The following is a 19,008-nucleotide window of genomic DNA, read 5'->3' as shown; positions in this document are numbered from 1 at the left end:
GTCCCAAATACATGCTTGTGCCAGTCTGAAGGGAAATTTCCCTTTTGGGCTTTGCAAACAAACCAGTTTCCTTTACTGAGTTACTGATGATGTCAAAGACTGATCTTTTCAGAAGAGCCTCAGGGAGTCAGATTCCCTCAGTCCCTTAGGCTCTTTTGAAAATCCTGACTGAGAAACAGACATCTAATTACATACACTCAGACCATGTGGACAAACTGGTGGATAAGGTCTGGGTCAGAATCTATTTTGTTCTAATCTAGGTTCTATTAGGTGCATCAGCAGGTTTATGTAGACTTTAGGCAACATTTGTTCTTTTGGGGGCTTGGAATCAGCCCACTATTTGTTACTTGCCTACAATGAAATAGCCTTGAGCAGTGCCAGATCTTCTGTCAGATAAGAACATGATCTGGAAAGAGTTGCTGAAAAACATTAAGAGCTTCTACCTACTCTGTGGAAACAGTCTTACTGAGATTGATTATATCCACCACATCCTGACGTGGTTTAACTTCCCTGTGACACTTAATCCTCCAAAATATGCAAGGTGTACGAAATGTGAATGACTTCTACAGCTTTTTAAAACACAATGAAACAAACTGAATTTTTTTTACAAACTTCTACTGGTAAAATGGATACCAGAGTTAGATATGGTGGACAAAACACTGATCAAATACTATTAACTGCTTGCTGTGTTTTTTGACCTTTTATAGTCTCTTCAGTAGATGTAGGTACATTACACATTGTTAGATTTCACATGGAAGCCATAGAGAAAACAACAGAGAAAGCAGCTGAGAACAGTCTCAAAATATCTGAGTTATCTGAACTGTAATTTTTGGTTCTATAACTTGCTTCTACAAAATAATATATGCCTTTATTTTATTTAAAGACTAGCAGCTATTGTTCATCTGCATGGCTGCTGAGATGCTCCCTCTTGTGAGAATTTCTTGGAGGAAGAGCATTGTTTATTATACAATTAAATTTTGCTGTCAGGAAATTCCTAGAATGGAAATGCATTTCCTGTTGTCAGAAAATTGTAGCAACTCTTAAAAACAACAGCAAGCTCTTTGTTTTCCAGTAAAACGTCCACAGCCATTTCTGAAAAATGGAAGAGGTCCACAATGGCTGCAGACATACTTTGGTCAATCACTTTGCTTATAGAAAGATTGTTTTTTTTTTAATTAGTAGAACCAAGTGATATAAAGTGACATACCAAAGGGAAGACATTTATAAACTGTATAAAATAAGCTACTGTGGTATCATGGGTAAATATGACAAAGTTGTCTAAGGACATACTGTATTAGAGGTAGGTGAAAAGGGGGAGATGATTCTGTAACCTTCAAATATCCCATGATTGTCCATTCACTGGTTTTTCCTCTTCCTTTTTTGCAGACACAGAGGGCTTATAACAATTCTAATGTTTAGTTTCTGCGACATACTAAGATCACCCCACTGTCACTTAGAGCAGTGCACATCTTCATTTGGTCCAAATAGGCAGATTCTGCCCATAATTTGAAACTGTATGTAAGTACATTGAAGCGTTGGCTTCTGTCTGGCTAGGTAGACCTAATACTAGTATGTCAACAATGGCTTACTTAGACCTCTTTTTAAGAAGATCATAACCACAGGTTAACATTTTTTTAGTAAGCACTGCTTAAATGCCGATGGTCTCTGAGAGAGAAGACATCCTTTAGCTAGTTTTCCATGCCCATCTTGGCACTGGACAGTCCTGGTATGCCATCCTGTGTCGCACGTTCGAGAACAAGAAAGCCAGGGTCCAGTCACCCACTGTGGCTGCGTGAGCTGTGGTGTTACTTTATTACTGTTGCTATTGCTCGTGACATAGTTAGTCATCTGCGTTTGCGTCTTTGGCACAAAGAAACTGTAACGGACATCCACTGCTTTAGTTGGGTCAGTGGCAAGAATCTGTACTATAAGAATCTCCTTTGTGGCAGAATGTCCCATTGCATGCAAGAAATCATCCTTGTGACTCCAGCCACTATAGTTCATGACAGTTCCATTGAGGTCAATGATTGTTTCTGAAGTGGAGATCATGTATTTGCCATTGACAAGATACTCACCATTTTTCCTCTTTAGGGCCAGGTAAGCTGTGAACCTGTTCTGGACTTTAGACTTGAACTGCCGGACTTTGATGTGAGTTGCCCCTGTGGGTATTTTCACTATATCCGTGTAGCCCTTACTGCAAGGAGGAAAGGAACATGTTAAGTAGCTAGTGAGAAATAAATGGACATGCTTTGAGGGCCTAATTCAAAGCTCACTGAAGTCAATAGAAAGCCACCTGTTGACTTCAATTGGCTTTGGATCAGGCCTTGAAAGCACTCGGCTTGAGGCCCATCTCAGATTGATGCTATCCAATTAATTTTTAACACGTTGTTCGTTATATTTTTTGATTCATTTTTATGTCCTTGAATAAAATGCACTGCACTTACTTCAAATGACTTAATCTTTGGTTTCAGTACTAATATTATATGAGTTGGATTCAAGAAGAATGAACAATAACTGACAGTTTATATACCTGAAGCTTCTGCATTTGAGAAAAGGAGGGGAGATATGAAATTGGAAGCACATTAGGTTTGCCAAGGAAAGCTAAAAAGATATGCATCTGGAGCAGCTAGCCACCCCCCACAGCTGGGTCTCCATAGCAGTCCTCACTTCCCATGCAGAGCATCCATCCCAGTCGCCTTCCTATCTCTGACACCCCGACCTTCCATCGCTGTCTGCTTCCCCGCTCCCCACGCAGAGCACCTCACTCTACCCCCCTTCAAATCGAGTTTCTGCCACCTCTGTATGCATTGGTTACAGCTGTTTCATACCGCCTTTGCTATAATGATGATTAAGGAAAGAGTGAGCAAGCTAACAGCTGGGTAAGGTACCTTGGGAACATTTAAAAATAATCTAATGAAAGGCACGGTCAAATGCTTAACTCAGATAATTACAGCATCTTTACTTCATTTGTCAACCACTACTTGCAAGGTATCTTATTTCAATTCAGATTTAGAAAGAGATGTCTAATTCTTATACTCAAGGTCACAAGTATTCAGAATTGTAGGCGCTCTAGAATATCTAATATCTCAAGAGGGATACAATAAATCTAGAGAAATAATAAATACATCATTATAAACTATTAGCTGAACTGTTGATACATTTATTTTCATTTATAAATCTCTGACAAATAAGCTGATGCTGGAAGTATCACATTTGTGTTTGAAAGGCAGTGTAATATCTTTTTAAAGTAAAAGGAAGGAGTCATGAGAAAATGTGATAAAAATATAAAAAATGAAGATGTCTCTCTGGGAGCCAGTTAGCCGACAGGCTGCTATGTTTATGAAGTTTTGAGTATTTATGTAAAGACTAAGTAAATGTGCTACTCTAGATTAAGTACTTGTATTATTCCATTGTTTTGCTGGAATAACTAATGATGAAAATCGAGTTACACTGCCAGGAGTAATGAGGTACAGATAAAGTCTATGAATTGCACCATCCACCACTGCAGGAAATATTTGTATGAAATTACATTACATATTTACATAAAATACATATCCAAAAATCTGTGTTAAAAGAATGTTATTAAGGTTACAAACTCAAGAGCCCAAAAGTTAGGAAATGTCAGAATTAAGGTCGCTCATGGAAAAAACAGTATGTGATCATGTAATTAAAGACTGTATCATAATGCAAAGACAAAAGATTGCACAAAAAGCCTTTGTTCTGGCATTTTCTAACTTCTGAGTGCTTGACTTTGTAACCTTAAAATTCTTTAACATTAAAAAACCCTTAGAAAATTACATTAAAAATTAAGAAAAAAGGCGTAAACAAATTCTATTACGAGAAATTTTTACAATGGGAATTATTAGGTAAATTTAATATAAGGAATATTACTGTTCCCCTTATAAATAGAAAAACAACAGCCACTGTTTTACTGTGAAGGATATACTGGTTGGACAGAAACTAATTATACCACTAAGATCAGTAATAATTCTGTCTTTTCTGTGACAAAGAGATTTTTTTAAATGGAGAGCTTTCTTTTAAATTAAGTATTGTATTTGTAGTGATGGTCGTAAAACTTTTGATCAACAACTTGCTGTAAATATTTTTAATTGAATAAAAAATCCATCCTTGCTGGCCAGCATTAATCACAACTGTTCAGCTGCCTGGGAAATAAGGGCACCAAAGGTTGACTGATTTAGTTTCCATAGGTAGAGTGTGATATACAGACAATGAGATATTAAAGGCAATATGCTTGATTTGAGCACATGATTATAGAGGGATGTAATTTGCAACCATGCCTCCAGACTGCACATAACCTAGCAAGGGGCAAGTAATACTGCCAGCCCTCCAACAGAGTTGAGTTTTTAAATTCAATTTGTGACTCCATAGGACCCTCAGAAGCACAGGTCACCTGGGAAATGCACCATATCAGTGCATCACTTGACTGCTCCAGCCCCAACCCTTGCTGACTGGTTCCCCACATTCTAGGGGATACTAACCTGGCTCCAGGCCCTCTGGTACACATCTATGGTTACAGGTAGCTTGTAAAACTACGCCTCTATTCCGGGCAAACTTTTCATTGCTGGGGCTGCAGCCTAGGTTCTCTATCAGAACCTCAGAACTGAATTCGGTGCAGTGTTTTTCTCCGATTATTACATACCCTGGATAGTGTTAGGAAGCTTGTTTTAAGCATCTGAGAAGTGCAATAAAACTTAGGCCTGTCTGGGATGTCTTATATAAATGAAATTCATGAATAGAAATCTGGCACCCAGTCAGACTTGTGCCTTTACAAGGTCTTATGAGTAAGGCTATGTTCTAGTCACAGGTATTTTTAGTAAAAGTCATGGACAGGTCACAGGCAGTAAACAAAAATTCACGGCCCATGGCCTATCCATGACTTTAACTAAAAATACCAATGAATAGAACTTGGGGGTGGCGGGTAGGGAGGGCTGCCTGGGGGCTCCGCGGGTGCTGTGGTTTCCGGCCAATGGCAGCTGCGAAGCTAGCGCTCTGGGCGGAGGCAGCCCGCAGAGCTGCCTGGTCATGCCTCCGCCTAGCAGCTGAGCAAGGGGGATGTTGCTACTTCCGGGGAGCCTCACAGGTAAGCGCCGCCCAGAGTCCACCTCAGCCCATCCTGTGCCCCAACTCCCTGTCCCCTCCCACACCCAAACTCTACTGCGTGGCCCCAGACTGCCTGAGCCGCCCCTGAGCCAGACACACCGGCCGCTGCGGAAGTCACAGAGGTCACAGAAAGTCACAGAAGCCATGACTTCTGTGACCTCTGTGAGAAACTCGCAGCCTTACTTATGAGCACTACTTTTACTTCTAACTTAGACACATCTATTCAGTAAGCTTCATTTGCATCTATAGTTATAAAAGCCTTCTAATAATTCTGCTTGCACAAAAGGGTACAGTTATTTCCATCCAGAATTATTACCTCTTTTTATTAAAGGTTCCCATGACTTTTGTGCAGCTGGAATTGTCTCCTCCACACACCCCACACTTGTCATATTGGAGCTTTGAACCGATGATGCCATCACAACCAGTTCGAATGCACTTTCCCCGGACACATACTGAATTACTGTATGGCCTACATTCAGTTCCGTCAGTCACCTAGGAAATTAAATCTTTGTTAGTTAAAACTGTAAAAAAAAAAAAAAAAGATTTGCTTTTGTGTATTTGATTGGCAAGCATCGCTATTTATTTAGTTCAGCCACAGTATACCTACTGTGAGTTATCTAAAGCTGTACTATAAAGGAACAATTAGTGTATTTTTTAACAGTGCCCTCTGCATGTTTGAATTCTAGTTCACACTTTTCTGCTTGCTTGGCATTTGGTGTGATGATTAACAGAATACAGTTCTTATTCTGCCAGCCAGGACTGATGCAATCTAACCCTCAGGGCACTAAAGCAGAAGAAACATTAACAAAGGGGCCACAGGCATCTGACATATGGCTCTTCTGTTTACCCTGAGGCACTAAATCAGAAGTTCTGATTTAAGGATGATTTTATGAACAGTGATACTTTGCACTTATAGACAGCCTTTCATCTGACCATCTCAAAGTACTTTATAAAACCTGAATTAACTCAGCCTCAGAACATCTAGAGGAAGAAAGACACATAACTAAGGGATTCATAGGAATCACTTCACTCTTGATTCTATCATGTCAGAAATAATAAACTCTGATCATAGGTCACATAACAGACCATTGGCTTTAAGACAGGTTTCAGAGTAGCAACCGTGTTAGTCTGTATTCGCAAAAAGAAAAGGAGTACTTGTGGCACCTTAGAGACTAAAATTTATTTGAGCATAAGCTTCGTGAGCAGCTGAGCTCACGAAAGCTTATGCTCAAATAAATTTGTTAGTCTCTAAGGTGCCACAAGTACTCCTTTTCATTGGCTTTAGGTGAGTTACTCTGGATTCATATCAGTGCAGCTTGGAGCAAAATTTAGCAGTTTACAGACAGACAAAGCAACTCCTTTCAACTAGAAAGATCCCAATATGCACTGCCATCTATAAAGAGAGAAACCTTTTCACCTACTATTGATGTGAAAGTAGTATTGACTGAATTAGCAAACACAATTTCATGTGCATGCACATGTTTAGATGTGGAAAACTGTCTAATTTTAGAGGTCAGTTCTGGCCAACGCTCTTCTGGAACACACAATTAATCAAAAGGTATTCTTCTCCTTGGTACAGCCTAGCTACAGAGCTTTCCAAAATACCCTCAGAGCCTGGTACTGAAATTGTCACTGAAGGTACATTACCTTTGGAGAAAACACGACGTAGTAACCCGTCCCTTTGGCTCGGCAGGTGAGCTTGCACACATCTCCAGGAAGCACTCCAGCATACTTAGGGACCCATTCAACAAATGTTTTGACACCCTTTGCATCAGACTGATAGCCATTTCTTGCTTCACATTGTTCTTGTCGAAAGGCTTTAGCTGGAGAATTATCATTCATCTCATTAGTGTTTAATGTAGGATATACTGCAAATGTCAGTATGCACAGCTACCTTCTTTGGTCTTATGATATCATGTTTAATTCACACCATCCCTCCTCCTTGCCCTAACACCTGTTAACGGCTTTTGAAAATCCTCTGAATCTTTTATTTTGGCAATGCTCCCATGACATTATAAGCATCTTAATGACAAAACTCTGCTCATCTGGTTCATTTCTGCAGAGCAGGGCTGCTCTTTATGGAATCCTCCTGTCAGTAGCCACCATCTCTTTACAGGGTTAATTATGCTTTTGAATTTAAACTGGGTTACAGTGACTTTGTTATCACTTGTAGCTAAAGTTTCCACACTGTGGTACACTTGGGGGAAGCTATAATGGACAGCTTCTTCTTTTTTTTTCTCCTATGGAGATTACTATTTACCATATAACAGGAACAAGAGCTGTAACGTCAAGCAGCTTTGGCTGCTGCAGAACATACCATTTGCTGGGCAGGATGCAACGTTGCAGGAGCGATAGATGGCCCTCTTTCCAGTGCAGTATCGCCCGTTGTTTCTAGGAGCTGGGTTGTTGCAATGACGATAGGCAAACTGAACCCCTCCACCACATGTACGGGAGCACTGTCCCCAAGGACCCCAGGAACCCCAGTTACCGTGGTTTGAAGCCTAGAACACATGAAACAGTGGGTTGTGAAAAGATGATCCAAACCAGAATGAAGATACTATATCTCAAAAGCATAGATACTTGTCCCCAAAATGGAAGATGTATTTCCTCTCGTTTAAACTGGGGCTCTCCTCATATTAGGATGTGGAGGAACTCTGAGAAACTTTTCACTTGCAATCATATCCATTTACTGCCCTTGATCTTCATGTAGGTGGCATGATGTCCGGCGGAGTTCTGGATATGGGTCAAGGGCAGTATATGGCCTAACTCTGCAGAACCAAATTCTCCCCATTTCACTGGGAACAAACACTTCAATTTAAAGGACTCCTAATCACATTTCCATTCTTTCTTTGTAATAATTGTTCTGCCAGGCCCACTTCACTTAGCTCCACTCTGCCTAGGTAATATGCTGCTATTATTGATCATTGTGATCCCTGAATATTTAAGTAGTACAGTTGTATGCCACTGCTTGTGGTAAGGAGATATTGTTCTTCATCGTGGAGTCCTTTTGCTAGATTATCAGTTAGATAAATAGCCATGACCTGACCAACCTAAGCAAGATTATGTGACTCCGATTTGTATTTTAGATTTCTCAAGAAATGTGAATAGTGTTCATGGTACCTTTATCAAAATCACTTTTGTTTTCAAAGTGACACTTCACATGCATGCCAGCCATATCACAGAATGCTAATTAAATGATCTTCTTGAATTATATTGCTATAATCTTCCCCAATTAAGTGACTGTCTTTCGTTTATTCAGCACATAAACAGAAATACAAATTGAATTTCATAGCTGTTCTAAGTTCAAGACGCAAAGGTATGAGCTGGTAAAACAGAGCTTGGCAAAAGGAGTGTAGTTAAAGTAACTTCTCAACCAGTGTGCTAAAGTGCTGACAAGGCATTGGCATAAGAGGGAGCAGTCATATACCGTTTGCAGCTAAGCCTGCCAATCAACTAACTCTGTGCACAATGTACCACTTCCACTGTAATTATACTTCTGAAATGTATGCATTTTATACTAGGAGGATGGGAATATGTCATTTGTGAAAATACAGTTATACAAAGAAAGAATGCATTTAGGTCTGAATTATTCTAACATTTCTTAAACATTCTCACAATGCTGTTTGGGGCAGGGACCTTCTTTTAGGATTTATCCTATTTCTCGCACCAGGGTCGTGCAACGTAAACTTCAAGCAGCTCAAGATTTGCACTGGACAGTTCCCCAGTCTATGGAGAAACTCCATCCATGTAAAGCTGGTGGAGGGGCTCTGTCACCTCTTGTACCGGCTCTGATACCTCCCGCTCAAAAAACCTGCTCTTGGTGTCACGGGCATGTTGAAGAGGAGCTCCAATATACCTGATTCTCCACTGGTTTAAGGTCCTCAAGGAACTTTTCTTCTGTGGTGTAAATTAAAGCTATGCATATTTAACTTACGTCAGTGGTGCCTGAGAACCAGGGAGCTATGAATGGGAGCCTGACAGCCCCTCCATCTCCTGAGTTCTACCTCACTGCAGAATCAAGGTCTATATTTTAAAATAATGTTTCCAGTTTTCCTAGGGTGAAAGCTCCAATACCCTGGGAGAAGAAAACGTGCTTCCTGACATTCAGCAACATTTTTCCAAAGGTATCAGAAGAGGGTCTTCACCAGCAACAATTTAATTGCATATCAGATAAACAAGAAGGCAGTTTTTACTCGATAGACTATGGCCGTAACCCTGCCAATGCTCCGTCCCTTTAACACCCATTATAATCAGCACATTGCAGGATCAGGCCTTTTAAGATTTCCCCAGGCTTTGGCCCTTGGAGCACTAACATACCGAATAATATTTCTTCTTAGTTTTGTCAACACATTTTCCTTGGAGGCAGATCCTTCCTTTCCCACATGGTGTCCCCTCCACAGCAGGTAGCTTCTTGGTCAGACACACCATCTGACCTTGGCGAACAACTGCACACCACAGGCGAGAGCATACGTCCATGCCAGGACACACTGTGTACTCAGGTCCAAATGCCAGTTTGCACTGACGAATGGCATCGTACGTTTGTCCTGGAAGCTCCTCAGGGCCCAAGATCTGCTTTCGTGGTTGGTCAAGTAAACAGTTCCCTGAAAGAACAATCCAGTTTATTACTCACTTCCTTGTTATCTGTACTATAGGACCGCTAGCTTTCAAGCGGTGATAACGATTATGGACCTGATCCAAACCTCAATGAAGCTAACAGAAATACTCCCATTGACTTCAGTGGGCTTTGGATCAGACACTGTTATTGCAACTGGGTTCTCTATCTTCAGCACTCCAGGGAACAGGTATCAAACTCTTGTTTGTCTAGCTGTTTATTTTGTCCTGTGGTGAGCCCTTCCTCCCTGCCCCCCCCAAAAAAAACCCCCAAGCCCCTATAAACATTAGAACACTGAACTGCACTGAGGCAATTTGGGACTTGCATGGTGTTTCACTGTATCTGAGTTCACTCAAAGTGGGTTCCACTCTATTTATCAATCTGTGATTTGAGGCATGATCAAGAGACACATAAAATAAGCAAAGCTGTCATTTGAATTTTGAGCCAGAACATTTGAAAAGGCAAAGCTGCTAAAGGAAAGCCAGAAAACGCATGAAAAAATAGATCTGTAGCCAGTAGGGCCCTTTAAGAAAAAAACATCAGTTCAAAGAAAAATATAAGCAGCAAATCAAAGGTTATGTTGGTGGTAAATTTAAATTGGGCTCCTCATGTAAAGAATCACAGTTAGCCACTTCTGGACCCAGTTCTATTAATCTTTAAATAAAAAAGAAAATAAATTAAAATATAAGATAGAATGCTGTTATTTGCAAAATGTCAAAAATCTGCCTGGCTCCCTCTCTCTTTAAAAATGCAATGCCACATTCACATTCTTCAAGAGCCCTGTTCTAACAAAAATTTTCACACCACTGACAAACTCACATGCTGACATGGGAAACTCGGTCTTCACTCTAAACTCTGTCATATCATGTGGTATGGGCATATTTCACTTATCCTCAGCCAGAATGATTTACCACAACCCATCTTGTTTTGCAACCAAACACCAGCACCACCCCTGCCCAATCCTGGGTAAAAAAAATGTGTAATATAAATACTTCACAATTACTGTAGCTTACAAAATATGAGAATTCAAGGTCTGGCATCATGTTTCAAGACCTAGTTTAGAGGCTTTAAAAAAAATGAACAACAGGTTTCATTTCCCTCAAGAAACACATTTACTGCAATTGTTTGCTTTCCCTATAGACCACTAAGGGCTCTCGACAGCTAAATTCAGCCAAAAATCCTTTCAGCATCATCACTTATTTATTACTGAGAAGACCCATCTCATTAAGTTTGTTGCTCCATTTGTCCCCTGATGGCCTTGACTTACCCAACATGTTGATCTTATCTTTAGTCTGGACTACACTGACTTTTTAAAAATGAAAACAAGGTGTGCTTCTTCTAACAGATAGGCTGGCATCCCAAGATGAAAGTCATTAAAAGGACCCTACTGTGAAATGTGTCTTGTAACATAAAATATTAAAGGCATAGTGGAGGGTGAGGACACTCACGTTTTCTACAAGATGAAGGGCTTGGGTTTCTAAAAGGAAAATAACAACTAGCAGCAGTTGCTGTCAAAAACTGTGTTCAGTAAAAATAAAAAAACAGCAAATGTCTGCCCCCGTCACACCATTCTTGCTGATGGAGGAAGTTAGCACCACTTTGGGATGCTGACAAGAAAGAGGACCAGCTTGTTAGACTTAGCTGTATTTATTACTATCAGATATACATAGTGCTTATCAAACTCTACGGCACCAACTATTCAGTATTTTAAAACATATGACAAAAATAATACAAAACTGCCATAGTATTAATATTCAAACATTCCTCAGCCCCCAGTGGCTTGTCTACACTTGAACATACCATTGGGTTTTAACACGTGTTAACTCACATGATTGAAAATTCTAATGTAGAGAGGACACAATCATTTTAGTTGACCCTTGGATTAACCATGACCAGCTAAAATGATTGTGCCCTTCTATACACTAGAATTTTCTGTTCTCTTAGTTAACACATGTTAAAATCCAATTGTTCATTCAAGAACAGACATTCTACATATGAGCCCTTATGCCCAGAAAATCAACAAACTCAAGTTTTTCCTAACTGGGTGGGGAGTGAATTCCAGAAATGAATTCTCTTTACTAAAAATACCCTGTCACCAGTCCCTGGACAAATATATCTAGGGACTATAAACTTAGGCAGGGTGACTTCAGCCAGTTTAGCTCTCATCCAAGCCTCTATCTCAGCCAAGATCTGTGAACACAATTGCATTGTGACTGACTGCACAGTCCAGATCTGATTAAACAAAGATCTAAAATTAAGCGTTATTGACATTTGATGGCAATGCAGTCCAAGCCATCTCACTATCTCTTCTAGCAGTCTTACACACATGTTGCACAAGAGAGAATTGTACAATAAAACTCTGCATGAGGCAGATGAGCAGCGGTTGTAAACTTCTTGGGACAGAGACTCTCTTTGTCTAGGCTCCGTATGGTACTGAACACACTGCCTGCATGCAATAAATAATGACCAAAAATACGGATAATCAGTACAATATGGTAGAAAGAAGGTAAAAGCAAATGGAAGGAATTTTCTCCTGTCTTCTGAAGAGTAACTAGGCCTTTTCTTCCACAATATCATATTGGTGCCTTAAGTGAAATCAGAAACATAAAGTCAGCAATTAAATCATGGCTGCAAAAGGAGAAGAATGATCCAGTGGTTAGGCTGCTAGCTAGGTGTCAGAAGACCTCAGTTCAATTCACTGCTCCACCACAGATTTCTTCTGTAACCTTCGGCAAGCCACTTAGTTTTGCTGATTCTTTGTCAGTAACATGGGAATAATGTTGCCCACTTGCCTACTTCACAGGGGGTGTTGTGAGGATAAACATATTAAAGATTGTGAGGTGCTCAAATACTATGGTAATGGGGCCATAAAAGCACCTTAGATAGATGGGGGGAGGTGGGGAACTATATGGGAAGGTTAACTAAAGTCTTAGTAAGGAAGTCACCCTTCTTTTATGAAGACAGCCTATCAATAAGTACAGCAATTTGGATTTCATTTCAGTTTCAACATGCTTTAGTTATCACAGGTAATGGTTCACAAGCTTCTGGTCTGTCCAAAGCAAAATACAGTGCTAGTTTACTATGTTCCAAAGAAAGAAAGTAAATCTCTTCTTCTTGTACAATCTCTTCCATATTAGATTGCACAGGACAATGTAAAAGCCAGAGACAAACAACTCCAAAGCATGGAGATATTCTCTCTCTCTCTCAGAGATGCTATAGTGTGTTCTACAAGGTATCTCCTCCTCTATAGTGTGGCAGCTGCAGCTCCGCACTCATGATGTCTGAATGAATGGGTAGGTACCTCTTTCTGCCTGATAGCATTTTGGAGTCACAGTCTTTTCACCTGTCTACATGGGGGAATGCAGAAAAGTAACTTCTTCAAAAGAAAAATTCAGAGGGAGCCATCCTAAACTTCAGCCACCAGGAGTGGGCCAAGAGGGGAAAGGGTGCAATGGGGAAGGGCTGGCACAAAATTATTTTGGGGAGCCCTGAAAATCTGATGTATCTAGTTCAGTGGTGGGCAACCTGCGACCTATCAGGGTAATCCGTTGGCGGGCCGTGAGACAGTTTGTTTACATTGACTGTCCGCAGGCACGGCTGCCCGCAGCTCCCAGTGGTCACAGTTCGCCATTCCTGGCCAATGGGAGCTGCGGGAAGGTTGCCCACCACTGATCTAGGTCCTGTTTACTTTTAATACACCCTGGCCTTCAAACTGGCTTCATGATCCAATAGGGTTCAGTGCCTGAAGTGACATCATTTGTATAGTGCTTGCTGGGGCATTAATCTAAGTGGGAGCTGTTCATCTGTGATTTCAGTTAACCTGAAAAAGAATAAACTAAAAGATTCCCATTCCTTGTACACCGAATGCCCTTGCAACATTGTTATTCAGGGAAATGAAACAATTTAGACTGTTGATTAGGGTTTTTTGGGGGAGAAGGGCTTGATTTCATAGGTTATGTTTATATTTTGTCAATGCAAATATTTGATTTTAAAATAGATGGAAGATCCCACCCACAGGGGATACAACAGAATGCAACAAAACTATTACAAAAAATGTCTTCTCTGTTTAGAAAAGATGTAAGTTCAGATGATCAAACAATCCGACTGCCTGAGCTTCCACAGAGACTCCATTATGATTTTGAAATAAATGGAGTAATGCCAGGCATGAAAGCGGCTCATAGATCAGATTGTGGAGCACTTCACCATGTTGGATATTTCAGTGGAACTATTGGTGTTAGTGACTAAGTGCTCAGCAGGGTGAGAAAGGGCAACACAACCTGACCCAATCATGTTAAATGAAAGCCAGATTCTGAGAGCCTTCCTCACTTTGTGTAGTATATTACTGTGGGAGAAGTAGCACAAAAATCTTGGGGATGTCTTGTGTGGTAAGGTACTACTCATTGTGAATAAGAGGATTGGAACATGGCCCTGAATGATTTGGGGCCCAATCCTGCTCCCACTGAAGTAAACGGCATGAGCCCTTTGGGCTTGATTGCCACAACTCCAGTTACTCTCCAGCTCAGACTGTGACTCCAGCCATGGGGTAGGGCGCTGGGGCTATTCAGTATACACTTCCCAATGCAAGCAAATTGGCAGTGAGGAGAATGGGAGGAGCCCTGTCTTTGCACTCTCACTCATTGCCCCTCATAGAGTAGCTGGCTGGGTTCACAGTATGTGGAGAAAAGGGATGAAGTAACTTGCTCCCTCCCCAGAGAAAGGTGGGGGGAAAGGGGATAAACTGTGGTTTTGAATCACAACTCATTCTTTGGTCTGCTCCAGGCCTGACACAGTTATGTGATACAGATCTGCTCTTGCACATGTGGAAACTTACCTGTTAAAATTAAATTAATGCCAAAGCGATATGTACCATAAAACAGGACAACCCTAGATTAATGGAGCTCATCAAATTAGGAGTGAAAAAATGAAGTAATTTTCCAGATACAATAATAGGATAAAGCATTTTGGACAGCCTTGAAATTAGCCAACAAAATATTTACCTTACTTGCTTTAAAAAAATCCCGGACATTCTTACATGCGGTACCTTTCATCCATAAGTGTTGCAGTTACCATAACAACTTGATCCATTCGCTCAATTACGTAATTTTTATCTAAGTATTTTGGAATTTTCATGGCTTGTTTAAGAATTGCAGTTGCTTTGCAAGCATAATGAACAATTGAAAATGCATTTAGGATTATTGATTATGCTTTTTTTAAAAAAGCTTTTTATTAAGTCAAAGTTACAATAAAATGTTAACATACTACGTTGTACAGTACTTTTTCAGGATCAGGTTAATAATCAAAGACCCTGACTAAAGACTCTGGCTTGCTAGCTGAGGAGCCCTTCTCCTCTGAGTACGCTAGACATTTCTAAATAGCTACTTCGTTTTGGCAAGAGATAGAATATTAGTTTCGTCCTCTAAAGTGCTGTATAGTAGACTGGGGCTGAGGTTGTCTTTTTGTTATGTGTGTCAATAGTACCTAGCACAAAGGAGTCCTAATTCCTGGCTGGCACCTCTAGACACTAACATGACATAAATAATAAAAAATAGTAAGTAGGAGGAATGAGGCGTCTAAGTGTAGCATCTTCACTTTTTTAGCCGAATATCTGATAACCTTTAATGCTGATTTTAATTCCTTGATAAGCCAAGGTGTTCATGCATCTTTTGGGTAAAGTGCTCCCTGGACTCTCTTCTTCAGTATTTGGAAAAAAAAGTAATACTGTGGTTGTTAGCTAAACTTTACCAATGTTCCCAGTGAAAACATCACATAATCCACCTACGTTCCGTCCATGTTTATCATGCAGGCTACTCAAGGGGCTAGATTATGCCAGCCTTAGGGCTTCTCTATATGAACAAAAAGAAAAAGGAGGACTTGTGGCACCTTAGAGACTAACAAATTTATTTGAGCGTAAGCTTTCGTGAGCTACAGCTCACTTCATCGGAATGCATCCGATGAAGTGAGCTGTAGCTCACGAAAGCTAATGCTCAAATAAATTTGTTAGTCTCTAAGGTGCCACAAGTCCTCCTTTTCTTTTTGCAGATACAGACTAACACGGCTGCTACTCTGAAACCTGTCTATATGAACAGTTAGCATGCAGTGCAAGCTGGGTGTAAATCTATCTTGCACCAGCCTGCTGTGTACTAACTGTCATGTGGACACCACACACTAAACATTCCATAGTGTGCTTTGATCTACACTGTTTTGAAACAGGAGTCGATTTACACCCATGCTTGCCACACGCTAACTGTTCATACAAACAAGCTCCTAGGCATGCTGTGTACTACCTACTGCTTGCAAGTAGCTGCTTGGTACTGCTCAATAGGAGTAAGGATGGCAGAATCTGGTCCACAATTTTCCTAAGAACATAAGAATGAGCTTTTTGTCAACACTGCTGTGATATACAACAGGAGTGTGCAAAGCTGAGGTCTATATCTGACACCAGGTTTAATAATACATACCATGACCATCATCCAAAAATTCAGTTATGGTTGCTGAAGTGCATTTGGACCAGGGTTTGGACGCATCAATGCTAGTCAGGATGGAGGACATTAAGCGCTTATCTTCCATGGAGCCAAAGTTCTCCTCACAGAATTTGGAGTCATCATGGGAAAGCCCAAGCAGGTGCCCTGTAGCAATGCAAGTAGGAAATGTAATTATATTATTTCCCAGTGGATAGGATTTTAGCAGGGAAGTGTATATTCAGAGTGGGATGCATCAATCTGAAATGACAAGGTGAAGATGGCCACTTTTAAGCTTCCCATTGGTCAGATTCTCAGCTTGAAGTCAATAGAGTTCTGCTGATTTACACTAGTTGAGACATAAATGGAGCAACGGTGATTTATATCAACTGAGGATCTGGTCCTTAGTGTTTGCAGGATCAGGGACAAAAGGTGTAACAAGGAGGACAAACAGTGATCTCTACAAATACATTGATATTTTGTGACTGACTGGTCAGGAGGGTGCTCAAGATGAATATCTCTGAGTGTTTTCAAATACCAGATTTACTCAGTTGCTAAATCTAGCAACAACATCTACTTCTCTCAGTCTCTGGGAAGCAATGTATTCATTCAAATACATTTTCTATTTCACGAAAACATATAATGTATTCCGACATACTGCGGCATAAATGTTCGGCAGAATTTAGCTATGCAACTCTCTTTAAATGTAATTTAGTCTCATATAGTTAAAACCTGTACATTGCAATAAAAATTGATCTCCGTTACTATCTGCTATAGTAATGCGATATTATTATGTGGTAATACAGTGTAAATAACAATTCTATACAACAGTATGCTTGCACTCATTCATACATTACTGTAACAATATATTAAACCAACTATTTATATGTGATGAATGTCTAATTATAGACTTGTGATATCTATGACATGTAGGCATTGTTTTTTTCTCTGTACATATGAATATTTTCCTTTGGGGATATTTAATATGTATTAGCCATATTCTGCTACCCTCACTCTGCAGTAAGGTAGTACTCATGTTTTAGGGTGGTCAATTCTGGCCCTATGTTACTATTTAAACACCCCATGCAAACACCAGTTTAAGAGTTGACAATTTTTTTGTTTAAGGCAAGTATTGATGCTGAATAAAACTTATTGGCAACATTATTATCTTGAAGATATGTGTCTCTTAGAAAGAGCGACTGAATAATCAATGTGCCATTGGTAACCTATATTACAAATTCTATGATGTTATAGACTGATAGCTTAGCGGATCAACAACTAATTTAACAATGAAGGCTCTATGATGTTCTCCTTCTGACTTTGCTAAAAGCCCTGCAAGCCTTTACTCAAACAATGAGCTTCTTCAAGAAACCTTAAGACCACACTTCGTTTCGCTGTCTCACCATATGATGTTATCAGTTCACAGTACTTGTATCATATTAATGAAATGAATGGCAGGCACCAGGGTGTATTCAATGTCTGAAAAGAACTCTAGGTGCAATCCAACTGACATATTAATAAAGTCTGACTCACGTAAGCTTCTTAGCCACTGTAACTGGAACTGCTTTGTTGACTTGTTAAATCACTGCCTCATAACAAATTTACACCATTAGTTCCCACAGCTCTGCTGACATGTTGCAGGAGTGTTGGTCAGTTTCTAATGAGAACAACTGGCTATTACCATGACTAAAGCTAAATGAACTTGTTGATGCATTGATTAATAGGAGCATTAACACAAAAAATAATTTAAAATAGCCCAACAGCCATGAGAATGCTATGCTGATGAGATCTAACAGCATAATGGATGGCAGCTTTAACGGCTCAAAAACAATCGACAGCATAATGTCTAAATATCAAAGATCATTAGAGGGCACTAAGGTTGCATTAATTACATTCAGGATAGTGTGTTTGTGAAATAAGGCATTCATATCCCATTAACAACAAGAGGAGCTGCATTTCTAAGTCTTTGGGCATTGTGCTAAATATTTGCCATTAAGTGCCTATAAATACTCTACGATTACCACAGAAAGGGATATGTAACATTACATGGCACATACTATTCACTAAGTATTTGGGTATGGATAGTTATTGAGTGTGAATCAGCAAGTACAAAACTTAACAATAAAAAGGAAAGACCCACTGAAGTTAATATTAAGCATCAGTGAGGTTAAATAAAAAATGTATTTATGCATTTTTATATATTCCCCAGTATGTTCCAGGATAACATAGCTGGAGCACCACAAAGCTGGCCCTATAAATATATGCCATCTGCTCATTCAGTCCAATTACTACCCAACAAAATTAATGGTGACCTAAGTCACCCAATGGACTATTAAACTTTTCACAATTGCAAGTGCTGCAGTGAATCAATGTTTCACACTGTCCACTGGAACTACTCAAGATTTATACCTGTATAATTGAGAGCAGAATCTGATGCTAATCCAGATTTACATTAATGTAACTGACAACAGAATTTGGCCTATTGTTTTAGGAGCAATATAGTTGCCTGTTATTTTTTCATTTAAGAATATTGCAATAACTCAGTACTATAATTCATGAATAACATTGTTGCTGCTTGGGAAACTATTAGTCACCTTTAGTTTAGATCTTACTGGGTCTCCTATCTCAAAGTAAAAGGCTCAGATGATTTTGGAGCTTGTTCATACTGCTACAATTTTATCAACTAAAGCAAATTTAGAGAATGAAGAATCAGTGTTTCTGGCACGTTAAAAAAAGTGAGAAATCAATTCTGTCAGAAAACAATTTTAGTAGTTTACTGATTTCTGAGATAGTAAATTTGAAATGACAATTTAAGTA

General features: G+C 39.8%; 1 protein-coding gene across 1 annotated transcript in view; it reads right to left on the bottom strand.

The window, feature by feature from the left end:
- Positions 1-1,346: 1,346 nt before the first annotated feature.
- Positions 1,347-19,008, bottom strand: part of ADAMTS5 (ADAM metallopeptidase with thrombospondin type 1 motif 5) — a 39,029-nt gene continuing 21,367 nt past the window's right edge. Inside the window, exons 3-8 of the mRNA XM_074971129.1 lie at positions 16,192-16,359; positions 9,439-9,722; positions 7,439-7,622; positions 6,769-6,944; positions 5,438-5,613; positions 1,347-2,194 (exon numbers count right to left, since the gene is read on the bottom strand). Of these exons, the coding sequence (XP_074827230.1) occupies positions 1,624-2,194; positions 5,438-5,613; positions 6,769-6,944; positions 7,439-7,622; positions 9,439-9,722; positions 16,192-16,359 (1,559 nt within the window). The 3' untranslated portion in view covers positions 1,347-1,623. The remainder of the gene's footprint in view (positions 2,195-5,437; positions 5,614-6,768; positions 6,945-7,438; positions 7,623-9,438; positions 9,723-16,191; positions 16,360-19,008) is intronic.

The sequence above is a fragment of the Natator depressus genome, chromosome 1 (genome assembly GCF_965152275.1).
Source record: "Natator depressus isolate rNatDep1 chromosome 1, rNatDep2.hap1, whole genome shotgun sequence".
Taxonomy (NCBI): domain Eukaryota; kingdom Metazoa; phylum Chordata; order Testudines; family Cheloniidae; genus Natator; species Natator depressus.
This window is presented reverse-complemented; position numbering and strand designations above follow the sequence as displayed.